Source organism: Rhamphochromis sp. 'chilingali' (assembly GCF_963969265.1).
Source record: "Rhamphochromis sp. 'chilingali' genome assembly, chromosome: 16".
Lineage (NCBI taxonomy): Eukaryota > Metazoa > Chordata > Actinopteri > Cichliformes > Cichlidae > Rhamphochromis > Rhamphochromis sp. 'chilingali'.
Genome location: NC_137943.1, coordinates 8,554,695 through 8,569,511, shown reverse-complemented (window position 1 = coordinate 8,569,511; position 14,817 = coordinate 8,554,695). Strand labels below are relative to the sequence as shown.

Below are 14,817 nucleotides of genomic sequence, written 5' to 3'. Positions count from 1 at the left end.
AATGATTAGATGGTCTGAGACCACAGGAGAAAAAATGTCTGTACACTCTGCTGTTTGCACACAGGCCAAAACTGTGAGAGCCGTTTGTAATCATATACATGCTGTCGAGATCTTACCTCCATCTATATAGCGAGGATCACATTCTTTGGTTTCTCAAGTGCATTTAACACAATTAATCAAGAGCAGATGCAGGAAACGTTTGACATACTACATGCCTTCTATACCTTCTATAATACAAAATATCTACCAGGCAGAAAATCAATTTCCATATATTATCATTATTAGTAGTAATACTAATAGTAGTGGCGATTTCATATTCCTGTCAACTGCTGTAACAAAAGAATTTTCCTAAATATGGCATAAAATATTTTTCATTCCATACGTTCAATATATGATCAGACATCTTTTTAGACTTTTTTATGAGATAATGAGTTCAAAACAGACAGAGATGTTAAATCAAAAAAGAAAATTATATTGTTCTGTTTTACAGTTTTATTAAATTTTACTCACAGACTTGTTGACAGAATTGGAGAGAAAAATGATATGTACATTTCAAAAGTTGCATGTTACAAATCTTTACTTCTGGACACTTCTCGTACTATTAATTACATACAATTACGTGCAAATTCTTAACAATCAGTCACACACTACAAATACAGACTTTCTAACCAGGCCAGCACGGTGTGCTTAACAGTGTTTGTGGCTCAGAGTCCACGATGCCTTTTGGCTTAGGGATTTTGTGCTCTCGCGGGTCCCATGAGTAAATCAGAGTTTGCTTTTTGGGTCGACCAGTTCATTCAGAGCATCCAGGTTCTCCCCCTCTGGAGCTTCAGGCCATGCACTGTGGTCTGGAGACAAACACAAGAATTTAGCTCCTCGTACTAAATCTAATATATACTGGGAAGACTACAGTGCAGTTGTGTTAGAGAGCTATACATACTCTGTATCTCCCACATGGACTTATACAAACTTTGTCCCGCATCGACCTTCAACGTGGCTCCAGAAATGTAGGAAGCAGCAGGAGAGAGCAGGAAACACACTGCAGATGAGACCTGGGCAAAGACGGCAATTCAAAAATTGGTGATTACAGCTGTGATTTAACCTTTCTCCTTCTATTGTATGGCTTCACAACTACTTCTTTATATCCTCTAATACTGTTTATGGAGCACTGTGAGACCTTTGTGGTCTGGCTTCATTTTTTTTTAACAACACCAAGGGGAATTTTCAGGAGACTCTTTTTTCCTCTAACAAAGCTGGGAACTGGGTTGCAAACCTCTTCGGGCACTGCCAGCCTCTTCGCAGGAGTGAATGGAACGGACATCTTGAAAAGATGTGGTCCGTACTCTTTATAGTTCTCCATCGCTGTTTTGGAAAAGATTGTACCCTGCAGCCAAACAGAGAGATGAAAATCATGCGCATCTTGAAAAACTGAAACAAAACTGATTATGTGCTGAGCTGTACGCACAGGTGCAACAGCGTTGATTCGGACCCCCGAGGCTGCCCACTCGATGGCGAGACTCTTAGTTAAGTTATCCACCGCTGCCCTCGCTGCTCCTGTGTGGCTGTCGAGGAGGAGGAGACACACCACGCAGCAGGCAATTTAAAAAAAAAAAAACAACAACTATGTGACGTTGCACATTCGTGTGTGAATAATGAGGGAAACTGTTCTTACGCCATGCCCGGAAAGCCGTTCCACATGTTGGCGATGATGCTGACGATGGCGCCTCCGTGCTCCTTCATCCATGCTGTGTAGACTGGAGGGGAGAACAACAACGGTCACGCTGAGAGACCAAACCACAAACACCAAAGCCTGTGTTATCTGTGCCCGGCTCACCCTCCTTGCAGCAGTGGAAGGTTCCTGTCAGGTTGGTGTCTACCACAGCCTTCCAGCCCTTAGAGGACATGTCTTCTGCAGGGCTTCTGAACTGACCTCCTCCGTTGTTCACCAGAAAGTCTATACGGCCATATCGCTTCAGTACTGATGACACAAGAGCCTTCACCTTCAAATGACAGAAAGACAAAAAGAAAATCAGCCACTTACGCACTGAAACGAGCAGCAGATGCAGAGCTGCTCACCTCCTCCTCGCTGCGGATGTTACAGGGCACAGCAGTGACACTTGCAGGACTGGAGGGAGGGATTTTCTGTCTCATCTCCCGAGCTGCTGCCTCCAGCCTGTCTGCCTTTCTGCTGGAGATCACCACACTGCAGCCTGAAGACCAACAAGTGAGCCACGAAAAACAATTACAGCACTTTCCGAAATAAAGCTTCGAGTCAATTTACTGTGAAACAACACTGACAGCCACCAGATGTTTGGTGTTTCCAGCTGTTAGCGAACACTCACAGCCACACTTTCACAGTGTCCCTGCGCGCACTTGACCGCGGTCACTGGTGCGACTCTTACAGACTTGTTTGTATCTGTGTCGAAGTTCACTTGCTGTCACTCAGCTGCTCCTCACTTCAGACTCTTTGCGCTACAACAACTATTAGAACTCACTCACCCAGCTCCAGCAGCTCCGCAGAGATAGCTTTACCGATCCCGGTGCCTCCACCCGTCACTATTGCAACTTTGTGGTTGAACAAGCCCGGTCGGAAAACACTGGAAGCCGCCATGCTTGTTTCTGGTAGTGATGTGACGTTCTGTATCGAGGCTTGTGCAAAGCTTGTGTCGAGTAATTTAGGGGGCGTTTCCGCGATGCGCGTATCGAGGCTTGCTTCATTTATGGGAGGAGCTGAAAATGATGACGTCCGAAGCCTCGCTGCCCGGCTGTACCACGTGACTGGTTCATGAAGTGGTTCGAACTTTGCCGCGAGATATGACAGCGATATAAACCCCTCAGACTTCATTCACAATGTGGGTGTTTGATGGAGAGTTGCGGTTAGTGAGAGTTTGGAGACAGTTTGGAGGTTTATGAGAGTGAGGAGAGAAAGTCAGGAGAGAATGGAGCCAGCTAAGAAGAGGAGGCTGTCCTCCCCTGTGTGGGAACATTTTGATTTTATTCCTCCCAACAAGGTATGTAAATTTCTACAGAAGATGTATTTTCATAATACTGATGGTGCAATAAAACTTATGTTAAGCTGTCTGTACTCTTGTACAAGGTGAAGTGTTTGCTATGTGCCAGGGAGCTGGGATATAACAACAACACCTCATCCATGCTTAGGCACTACAGAGCTTTGCGTGTGAATAAGGGGAACAGCGATTGTGGAGCAGGACCAGGTGAGCCATCAAATGCCATGATAATATAGCATGCAGTAATGTTACTAAATGATATAACAATATTATACAATGCAATAAGTGACATGTGTGATATTTATATTTGTGCTTTATCTTTATTGTCTTTCCTCAGGAGAACAATCTCAAATAGATGAAGACCTGGTCAGCATGGTGATTGAGGACTCCCAGCCATTTAGCATTGTGGAGGACAAAGGATTCAAAAGATTTGTTAAATCATTAAATCCTAGCTATGTTCTCCCCACTAAAAAGGCCATAAAAGCAGTGGAAATTTAGTTTTTACAGAATAAAATGTGAACAGGCAGGACTGAGGCTCAAAGCCTCAGTGTGTAGCTGTCCATACCTCAACGTTACAAAAGCACAACCACTGTCCACACCCCAACCACACCTCACCTCACAGTAAATGATCATTTCCATTTTAAGCATTTCCAAATAATCATTTCCCATACTGCCAGTATAAATATACACCGTATAGTGCCATCACTACAATATACATGTTTTACACACTCCTTTTGTTGTTGACATTTACAGGCTGTGTGCAAAAGGCCACACTCTTCAAATTCATGCCAACTAATAGTTTTACGTCCAGTAGGTGTCCTACTAGAGCAAATGAAGCTTCAAGAAGCTTTGCGCTGGGGTGAACCAATTGGATGAAAAGCTTCAGTGCTTCATGAAGCTTCATCTGCCCATCACTAGTTTCTGGGCCCCGCAGAGGAAAACCGAGGGAGCGTAGCACCAGCAGCGCCCTCTTCTGGATGTGATTTTAATAGATTTGAAAGAATATTGATTCCCAATATTAAATGGTCAGAGGGCAAATACTGATGATTTGTTGAATGATCAGTATTTGATCAGTATTTGATTTTTTACATTTTATTAAAAGAAACTGTCAGAGTTATTATACATTACAATGCATGCTCTGTGTGTGTTTGTATTTGCTGTGTTTTTGTTTTGTCTTCGATTGACTTTTTTTTTACTCACTATGTGTTTACCACTGCACAGTAGTTATAATTTTTTCTCTCTCTTCTACAGTGTGTCTTTTGTCCCATCTCCCTCCCCACCACCTCCAATCAGTCACTGCAGACGGCTGCGCCTCCCTGAACATGGATCTGCCAGAGGTTTCTTCCCGTTAAAAGTGAGTTTTTTCTTCCCACCACGTGCCACGTGCTTGCTCAGAGGGGGTTGTCTGATTGTTGGGAATTTCTCTGTTATTCTAGTCTTTATTTAACCATTTAAAGTGTAAACTGCTTTTGTGATTTGGTGCCACATACAGTCATATGAAAGCATTCGGGAACCTTTCTTCTGGATGGAATTATGTTTATTTCTTCCTTACAAAATCTCTCCACTTCATTTAAATCTGATGTCAGCCAGGTATTGACAGCCTGCTTCAAATCATCCCACCAATTTTCTATTACATTTCAGGTCAGAAGACAGTGATGACCATTCCACAACATTGTATTTCTCCCTCTGCATGATCCCTTTGTAGATTTCCAACTGTGTTTTGGGTCATTGTCTTGTTGGAATGTCCAACACCACAAACTTCAACTCTGTGAGTGATGCTTGAACATTATCCTGAAGAATTTGTTGATACTGGGTTGACTTCATCTGACCCTGGACTTCAACAAGGGCCCCAGTCCTTGAACTAGCTCCAAAGAATGATGGAGCCTCCATTTGACAGTGGGTAGCAGGTGTTTTTCTTGGAATGCAGTGTTTCCTTCCACTACACAAAGTGCTTTTTGTTATGACCGAAACACTCAATTATTATTTCATCAGTCCAAAGCTCTTTCTTCCTAAATGAATCTGGCTTATCTAAATGAGCTTTTGCATACAAGCCTCCCCCTGAACAATCTTTGTTTTCAGATCTTTTGAGAGTTGCTTTGACGATCCCATGCTGTCACTCTTCAGAGGAGAGTCAAAGAGAAGCACAACTTGTCATGTGCCACCTTAAATACCTTTTCTTATGATTGGACACATCTCTCTATAGAGTCCAAGGTTTAACAACTAATTTTGGTGTGTACCCAATTTTTTGCACAGCAGGTCTTCAGATTGAATTTCATACAAGTAAATACTGCTTCACTAAAAATAAAAATCCTTGTTCATAAAACCAGGAAAACCATATTTCCAGATATTCCTAGGAGATAAAAGACATACCATTTTTGTTTAAAATAGAGTGAACTATTATGATGCTGAGAGGGGTTCCCAAGCTAATATTACTTTTTCTTGACATGTGTCTTGATTAGAATGTTCAGTGTGTAAATGTGTGGGTTGTCTGATACCAACTACAAAGACTTGAGTGCAACTGTGTTAAAAAGATGCAGGTAGTTGACCCTCAGTGTGGCTCCAGAGAGGTTTGGAAAAACACTACTGTTGAGAAATACTGCGATAACGCTGCTCTTTGAAACTGCATTTATGTTTCAAAGGGCTAAAGATTGCTTTAGCAGGGTTATTGCACTCATGCTCCTCTCACCCAGATTCCCAACAGAGACACACGCAAATCAAATCTGCTAATTCACAGAGGAATTAAAACAACTTATTCAGAGGAGCCTGCAGGTAGAGCAGCTTGGTTCACAGCTGTAGAACTTAAAGCTCAGAGAAGGGGGTGTTTCCTTTGCCATTCCCCCCAAACTTTCTCTGTGCTCATTTCAGTCAGCCGTTGGTACACTGACTAAGAACTATGAGGACAGCAGGAGTCTTTGTGTTTTTGCTGCTTAACATGGTCATGGAAATAAGCGGTGCTGTGGATAATATGAAGGGATCTGCATCAGAAAAGTCAAGTCCTGAGAGCAAGCTGAAGACAGAAGAGGCTGAACTTCCTCACACCAAGCCTGCAAGTTTTTCACTTTTTTTAGGCAAACTGCTCGTGGTGCCCATGGATGGGAGTCATTGGATAGGTCTTAAAGCCATTGCCCAGGAAATGGGTCGCCGTGGACACAGAGTTACGGTGGTGATGCCAGAGACCACCCTACGTATGGGCCCGGGGAAACACTATGACACTTTGACCTATCCTGTACCTTATGACAAAGCTTACATCGACTCTGTGATGTCCACACACAAAGACATCATGAAAAAATCCTCACAGCCTTTCATGGAGAAGATCAAGAAACGGTTCACACAGTTCCAGGCCATTTCTGATTTTCTGCACATCACTGCAGAGAAGTTGCTCTTCAATGCCAGTCTCATATCACACTTGTCCCAGCAGGTGAGTACAAATACAGAAGATGAACACAACTTTGGTATCAGCTGCAAAACCAACATTGGAGCTCAAGCTTTGCAAATTGTACATGGAGGGTCTTTCGTTGGTATGGAGATGCTGTTCAATATGGTAGTCCAAATGCAAATGTTGTTGTATTAATGTAACAGTAGTGGTTGACTGTGCATATTGCATTAAATATTAATTGTATTATTATTAATTGTCTCATGCAAAATATGACATCAAATATAGGACTCATTTATCAGTTATGTAAAATTACAGTATTAAAAGATAAAATACTAACTGAACAGAAGAACGTTGAGGTTTGTGGAGAATTTAGTCGTGATGTGGGAGATCTACAAAGTGAGGCAGATGGGTTTCCCACCTGTGGAGTTGATCATGCACAGGATTGTGGCTCAATCCTTATTTCCAGCACTGGGAGAGAAATGGGAGTCTGGAATTATGGGCAGGTTGAGACGATGGAAAAAGAACAACCAGGGAAGTCGGGGTAGGTTTCCAGTTCTTTAACTGAAGAAGCCTCTTGAATGAGAGTTGAAATGTCTTTAAGAAATTTGAGGAAGTCCCGTTGCTTTCTTTCCAAGCTATTTAGACAGCAAGGGAAACCAAATTACCACCGTGTGGATGGAGACAATCTGATGGGGAACCAAAGTCAAAGCCCCTGGATAACCAAGCAGATAACCCGGAAGTGCTGGAAGCACCTAAAAGGAGGAAAATAGAAGAACCACGTGACACGCCGCCTGCCCCAACACTTCGGTTTCACACATCAGGACAATAAAAACTACATAGTCTTCATCAGGTCTTAAAATCACTCCAACTTCACATGAACTATAAAACATATTACACCATGTCATTGTTTATTTAATACCTTTAAAAACGCTTAAGGACCAGATGATGTTTATTATGTCCTAATATGTGAAACCAAAGAAAGGAAAAAGGGTGCACTTACATTTTACCATAAGTGTATGTGAACAGTTACAGTGGTGGATGTTCATATTAAACTTCAAATTTCAGGTCAGTACATGTGCAAGTAAACTGTAGACATCTGAATGCTCCATTTATGGTAGTGTTTATTCTTCTCTTGACTTTGAATGAAGTCAGTGAGAGAAGATAAATGTGCAACTCTGGCTGGCGTAGCATACACCTGGTGTTCAAATCTTCTGGTTGTGAGCAACAGCCTGTTATGAAACGGCTGTGTGCAGGCAGGAAAAGGACCCAAAGTGCAGACTCCGGAGACAGACGTGAACTCAAAAAACAGCTTTAATGCTGAACTCAAAGTAATAGTGATGGCTCGCTTGAAGCTGAAGCTACGGTGCGTGTGTCAAAAAAATCAACACACTGCTTCAGATGCACTGTGTTGAAGCTTGATTCGTTTGGCCAGAGTCACGTGCACTGAAAAAAAGGGATTGGCCAGCTCTTGGATTTACGTAAGCATCTTGCGTGTATTTAACACAATTGCCTCATGCTTTAAAGTTAAGTGTAACTACATAGTGTAGAAACTACATGATATGCAGAGAGGCTAGATTAAATTGTTCATATCATGTTCAAGTGAAGTAAGTCAAAAATATATCAATGTTAAATCCTGCGACACTGCACGGGTTTCAGACTCGTGGTTTCAGGAAGGCATCCATCTCAGTCAAGTCGAGCAGCCACCTCTACTTTTTTTAGTACACCAAAAAAAGTAAATTGGGTGGTTGTTACATTAAAAAAGTCTAACTTGTAATTTGAACACAATAATTTCATGTTTCTATGAACGTAATTAAATCATGAAGAATCTGTACGAAATTCAAAAACTTAATTTGTTCTTGTTGAGACGACATGATACAATCTAGTAAGAGTGGTTAGTTGCTGAACTCATGAAATTCACAAGATCACACAAGATTTCAAACTGCAGGAAAATCACTGGAGTTATAAGAGGCAGACAACTACACACACACACACCACATGCATGCTATTGCTATTTATTGTGTATTATTACAAAAACAAAAAAATTCTGCATCAAATACAGGAAATCACATTTCCTAGATTGTTGGCATGGTGGTTAGTGCTGTTGCTTCACAGTAAGAAGGTCCTGTGTTCAAATCCACATTCTGGCTAGTTTGCAGGTTTCTCTCTGGGTATTCTGGTTTCCTCCTGCAGTTAAAAGTCATGCAGTTATTAGAGTTAGGGTTAACTAAAGAGGACAAGAGGAGTCAGTTTTGTCCCTCGAGTTCTTCTTGCCCTCCTCTGAGCACAGTCCGCCCTGGACTGCGTCAAACAGCACTGGGTTCAGGTCTCCGTACTCCCCCGATGCCACCTCAATGACTGGGAATAGAGGACAAGCTAATGAGAACGATGCATAACATATAAAAAGTTATGCATGGATATACACTTGTAATCAACTCACTGAAATCAGCTGGAAAAAGAGAACAAAAAGAAAAAGAAGGGGGAAAAAAAGAGTTAGGGTTAACTGGTGATTCTAAATTACCTGTGAATGTAAGTGTAAATGGTTGTTTGTTTCTATGTGATAGACTGGTCAGCTGTCCAGGGTGTACCCTGCCTTGTAACCTATCACTTCAGGGTTATTTCCCAGCCCTCCTGCAACCAGGATAAAGATAGAAGGATGATAGTTGTTGAAGACCCATTCAATTTTTATGGTAACCAGGATCTAGACTTTGTTGAACATTATGTAATATGAAGACAACATGTAGTATTTAAGTGACCAAGTAGTATTGGGGTAAAAGTTATTGAATAGTGTTGAAATAAAATGACAAAATTGTGAAGGATTAAAATATTCCAAGAGCTCAACTTACTTCATCTGAACATGTTTCAATCGCGTTTTATGAACACAAAATGCACAGGTTTACTGAATATGAAAAAGTTGTGTTGATTTAACTCAGTTGTTTAAGTTTCTGCCAAAGCAAAACATTTGTGTGCAACCAGTGTCCACTATTGAATCAAGTAAATCCAACATGGCCTTTTTTTCAGTGTGATTAGTGACGTTCGAAGCTTCATTTAGAGCCTAATTGCTTCGGTATCTGATTCAATGGTTTATAAGGAAATGAATCATTCGCGGGATTTGTGGAGCGTTTTGATGGTGACAGATAGCAAACCACTGAGAGATTTGGAGCCAGCGAGGAATAGAGGAGGTTCTGTTGTGTGGGAGAATTTTGAGTTGATTTTTGTCAATCGGGTGGGTTTTCCAGCTCTGTGTTCTGGCCGTTTGCTTTTGTTTTGTGCGTGTTTATTATATCTGAAAACGGGAAAAAGGTAAAATGTCAAAAATCTGCTTCTATAATATAAATATCATTAAATAACTTTAGAAAAACTTCCACTTGACTCTTTACATGTAATGTTGTAAAAATATATATTTTATTGTTTAATTAATCTTAAACTGTTAGTCTGCCAAATGTGCAGCAATTGAATTTATTTATTCTCTTTATCTGATAGTTTGTGGGGCCCAGTTAGACTGTATAACTGCATCTCTACCAGTTTCTCTGCACTCCAGCCTCTTCTGTGCCATGTGAAGGGATTTCCCTTAAGGCAGGAGGAATTATCTAAATATAAAAGGAACAGGTTCGGCCATCGCACAATGGAACAAATTCTCTTCTTAAATAAAAATGAAAAAGGGTTACTTTAAATGCATCATGTTTTTAATTTGCAATTTCATAAGCATTTTCCTTTTCCATTTCACAATCAATTCTGCCCCCAGGTCAAAAATGTGTCTGGGAAAATTTCCCTAATATAATATTATTTATAAATGTACCCGTCTAGCGGTTAATTGCATAAGTGCATGGAGGCAAGACCTCAGAGCAGAAGCATACTCCATAATGTGTTGTACATTATCATATGTATATTATATGTAATGTGGTATTTTTCAATTATTGAATTTACCAACATCAAGAAGTCACAAGCAAAGAAAGACCACACCATGGTGCATGTTTAAACAAGAAGAGTTTACTGGTCAAAATTATTTATTAAACAAATAAAAGACATTTTTTTAACCACCAAAAAATACACATTCAAAGCAACACAACGGCGGCCCAATATCAGACAGAACTCCACTCTGTAGAGTGAGCAATCTTAATGAAGCAGTTGGTTTTATTTTGTGGATTCAAGCTGCTCTTCATATTTTTGGCCACCAGATGACACCAGAGAGGACTGTGTTTGAAGCTTCGGTGCTTCAGAAAGCTTCATTTGGCCATCACTACTGAACTCAAAGTAACAAACTTCCAAAGTACAAACATTAACACAGGTAGGAAACCAAAAAACTACAGCATGGGTGAGGACAGCTAAGAGTAGATCATGACACGGACACAGCGAAACACAGGACTTAAATACACAGAGGGAGCAATCAGGGAATGGGTAACAGGAGGGAAACACAGCTGGGGCACATCAGGCCTGACGAGACAAAGGAAGCAAAACCAGATGCATTTACATGAGACACGGACTTTCAAAGTAAAACAGGAAACATAACACAGAGACGCAAACTTGACAAGGGGATACAGCTGACAGGGGAGACAGAGCAACTAGAGAACACACAGACATAAACCATGAGACAGAACTCTAACAAAGAAACCAAAGACTAGAAATGATAAATAATATAATAAACTCAAAACCCTGGGTCAACGACCCAGGCATCCTAACACAGCCAATGAGAAGAAAAGTTTACGTAGGGGAGGGGGGGGGGGGCTAAAAACGCTTCTGCTGGACTGATGATGAACTTGGGGGCTGCACAAAGGTCTAATAATGGATCAAAACTGAACTGTGAGTCATGCAATGCTGCACTAGATTCAAATGATCATGATGGATCCAGTTTAGACACTTTATACCTTTCTACCTACAATCTGTAAAATCCTCCATGTGTGAACCATGTATGCAAGACAGTGTAGTGCTGACACACAGTGGAAGATTGACTCCTCTCTGCTTTTCCACCTTCTCCCTGTTTCACTTTATAGGACTTTGATGCCGTCTTGACAGATCCCATGCTTCCCATGGGCTCATTAGTAGCTCGGAAATTAGGTGAGCTCCTCTGCACTCAGGTTATCTGTTTGCTTGTACACCTGCACATTTTCTCACCTATCATTACTCAATCACTTCCAGGTCTCCCTACTGTCAATCTGCTGAGAGGAATACCGTGTCACTTGGACATGAAGTCTGCTGGCTGCCCATCTCCGCCCTCATACGTTCCTCGCTTTTTCACTGGATACACGGATAAAATGAGTTTCAAAGAGAGATTTATCAACACTTTGGTGAGCCAGGTGGAAGTTCGCATATTCAAGCCTTAAATCACAGCTTGTCCAAGACTGTTATTTTTAATCATCTTCCAGAATGTATGGTCACGAACAAAACACTGTTGGTTTGTGGTTTCAGTGTTATTACTATTACAGTACGTCTTAGTTTTTCTGTCTTCAGTTTTGGTGCTGTATTATTGTCCTGTAATGCCTCTGACCCATAGGTGGCATTGGTGGAGCCGCTGTTTTGCAAACTGCTGTATTGGCGCTTTGACCAAATAACCCGTGACTTCCTTGGAGAGAACGTGGGCGTGGCTGAAGTGCTTTCAGACTCTGATATCTGGCTGCTCAGGTAACACATGGAACGTCTGTGTATTGTTGACATTTGCTGCCTGTGTGAGTGTAAAAAACCAAAAAACTGTTGCTGTATTTAAACAGGAATGACTTCACGCTGGATTTCCAACGCCCACTCATGCCCAATATTGTACTGGTTGGTGGAATCAATTGCAATGTGAAACATCCTCTGCCCCCAGTAAGACTTTATGAGTTTTAGACTCTAAATGCATTTATGAACATTCTGATTGACACCACTTACCGTAGGACTGTAAGACCAATCAGGTAAGAGTGATAAATGCAAAGTACTTAAGCAAGTTTGTGTTTTGTCAGGATCTAGATTCCTGGGTGTCTGGAGAGCACGGGTTTGTAGTGTTCACTCTGGGCTCCATGGTGTCAGATCTGCCAGAGGAAATCACCTCTGTCTTTCTGGAGGCCTTCAGACAGATTCCACAGAAGGTATATCAGCATACAGCTTATCTTGTGTTATAAATAAATACAGCTAATCTTAATCTACAATAAAACTATGACAGGTCATATGGAGATACACTGGAAAGGTTCCTGACAATGTCCCGGAAAATGTGAAGATGATGAAATGGGTCCCACAGAATGACCTGCTAGGTGTGTGTCTGCAGCAGCACATCCTGAAATGTGAAGCACGCTGATGTGTCACATATCAAAATATCTGATATTTCTGCATGTTTTGTGTCGTAGCTCACCCGGGAGCCCGTGCATTCATCACTCACGCTGGCTCACATGGTCTGTTTGAGGGACTGTGTCACGCCGTTCCAATGCTGATGGTGCCCCTGAACGGGGACCAGCCGGACAACGCTGCGAGGATGGCCAGCAGAGGTGTAGGAATCGTGTTGAACATTTTAGACATTAATACAGAAACTCTTCTGAAGGGGCTGAAGGAGGTCATCAATGACAGCAGGTGAGGGAGTCAGCAGACGGCTCACAATGTGACGTTTGATCTACATGATCCTTGTCATTCAATCAAAATGTTCTCCTTTGGTCTACAAAACATTTTTTTCAAACAAGCAAGTCTTGCAGGTTTTCCCAACCTTATAAACAGTACATTTGAACAATGACTGAAGCTAGCCCTCTGAGTACACAATGGGTCATCATTCTAGCTACATTTCCATGATGGTGACTCTTTGCTAGTCAAGCACACCTAGGGAGTTTCCTATATACACACAAAGTCTGACTTTGTAGAGAGGCTCTCATAATCTTTTTCCAGCCTGAGCATCAGATACTCTTTTACTGATGTCCTCAGAAATGTCCTTTATTTGTGCCTCAGTGTATTTCTGAGTGTTTTGAATATCAGGCTGCAGGCTTTTACTTTCCCCCTCACAGGTATGCAATGAGTGACTTTTTTGTTTGAGTTAATAAAAGGTCCTGATTTGTTCAACTGGGTTCACGTAACATTATCTAATTTTAATTAGGACTCGTGTTAAACTTGATGGTGGTCACATTAATTGCAGAAAATAAAAAACTCTAACAAACCTTCAAACACTGAACCACTGTACCATTTGTTCTCCAAGAGCTTTAAATATGATTAAATTCAGCTCATTGTCATTTTAAAAAAAACCTGCCCATTTATCTGTGTTTTCAGGTATAAAGAGAACGTGAAGAAGCTGTCAGATCTTCATAATGATCGGCCGTCGGACCCGCTTGAGCTTTCAGTGTATTGGACAGAATTTGTGATGCGGCATAAAGGGGCGAAGCATCTCAAATCGGCTCTCCATGAACTCTACTGGTTCCAGTACTTCAGCCTGGATGTAATAGTGCTGCTAACTACTGTGGTGCTTGTCTTTGTAATGCTGACAGCAAAATGTATGAAGCTATGCTTCCGTAAACTAAGACGGAAGAGGAAGCAGGAATAAATACAGTTTCTTTTTACTGGGGTTGTTGTGATATATTTTGTAACTCTGAGCAACACAAACACAAAAACCCTGACATTTGCTATTTTCACTTCCTCGGACAAACAGCGATTAACTACCTTTAAGTAATTAATTAACATTATCACTGTATTACCTGCCAGGTTAAAATCACTGACCAATTAGTGGACCTCTGGACACTTGTAGTGCAATTAAGCAATCAGATAAGTTAAATTTTACTCAACTCATTCTTCTTGCTTCCTCCACTTCTGTACCATTGTATTGTTGAATTCCCTCACAGCCACTGTATTCCCATGTTGTTGCAGTATATTAATGAATAACCTCGTATTGTGGATGGATTATCTCAGTTGTTCTCCTGACTGAAGTTTGGTCCGTTTACAGCCTCACATTAACTTTTATGGAGTGAAAAAAAGTTAACATTCATCCTCCAGCTTCACTGTGTTTATGTTATGCTAACATAGCTGTGTCGCTAGCGATCACGTAGCACCATTATATACCAGCTAGTCCAACTTCAGTAACCCTACAAAAGTAACTGCTGTTTAGTTTCCTGTCTTCATTTATATTGGAAGTGATAGCAGAGCTGTACGTTTGAATTTTTTCAGAAATCTCACAGTCAGAACATGTTATATCCAGAGATGGGCAGTAACGTGTTACTGCTGTAATCTACTACTGTAGATTACTACTGTAATCTGATTACTTTTTTCAAGTAACGAGTAAAGTAATTAGATTACCGTTACTTTCCCGTAGTAACGCTGCGTTACTGCGTTAGTAAAACCGTGATTTTTTGCGAGAATGTCTCACGACAGTGACGTAAGCGAGTGCGCCGTTAGTGACAACAGCTGTGTGCAGATCAACAATGGCTCACATATCGATTGTGGGAGAGAGTGTGAGCGTGCAGCGTTTAAAGCGTGGAAGTACTGACCTTACTTTGAGTT

At 41.2% G+C, this 14,817-nt stretch overlaps 2 protein-coding genes across 2 annotated transcripts; one reads left to right on the top strand and one right to left on the bottom strand.

Moving 5' to 3' along the window:
* Positions 1-483: 483 nt before the first annotated feature.
* LOC308383685 (peroxisomal trans-2-enoyl-CoA reductase-like) lies at positions 484-2,700 on the bottom strand. The gene is made up of 8 exons (XM_080861750.1): positions 2,500-2,700; positions 2,077-2,210; positions 1,835-2,000; positions 1,673-1,754; positions 1,466-1,562; positions 1,274-1,384; positions 941-1,052; positions 484-848 (listed from the first exon to the last, which is right to left on the bottom strand). Exons 1-8 carry the CDS (start codon positions 2,609-2,611, stop codon positions 766-768), a joined length of 897 nt encoding a protein of 298 aa, XP_080717876.1. The 5' UTR covers positions 2,612-2,700; the 3' UTR covers positions 484-765.
* A 40-nt stretch (positions 2,701-2,740) lies between these two features.
* On the top strand, positions 2,741-13,867 carry LOC308383684 (UDP-glucuronosyltransferase 1A1-like; the record flags this gene model as incomplete). The annotated part of the gene is made up of 12 exons (XM_080861749.1): positions 2,741-3,011; positions 3,098-3,215; positions 3,346-4,362; positions 4,650-6,426; positions 11,373-11,436; positions 11,518-11,666; positions 11,873-12,000; positions 12,087-12,180; positions 12,315-12,440; positions 12,515-12,602; positions 12,696-12,915; positions 13,597-13,867. The coding sequence occupies exons 4-12, from the start codon at positions 5,902-5,904 to the stop codon at positions 13,865-13,867; spliced, it is 1,665 nt and encodes a 554-aa protein (XP_080717875.1). The 5' UTR covers positions 2,741-3,011; positions 3,098-3,215; positions 3,346-4,362; positions 4,650-5,901.
* Between the last annotated feature and the right edge of the window lie 950 nt (positions 13,868-14,817).

What these genes read in the sequence shown, in the direction of transcription:
- LOC308383685 (XM_080861750.1), bottom strand. Translation starts at nt 2,611, where the DNA reads ATGGCGGCTTCCAGTGTTTTCCGACCGGGCTTGTTCAACCACAAAGTT. An exon ending in TGCGGAGCTGCTGGAGCTGG is followed by an intron (nt 2,211 to 2,499) that starts GTGAGTGAGTTC and finishes GTTGGTCTTCAG; the next exon opens with GCTGCAGTGTGGTGATCTCC. An exon ending in GGCTGGCAGTGCCCGAAGAG is followed by an intron (nt 1,053 to 1,273) that starts GTTTGCAACCCA and finishes GTCTTTGCCCAG; the next exon opens with GTCTCATCTGCAGTGTGTTT.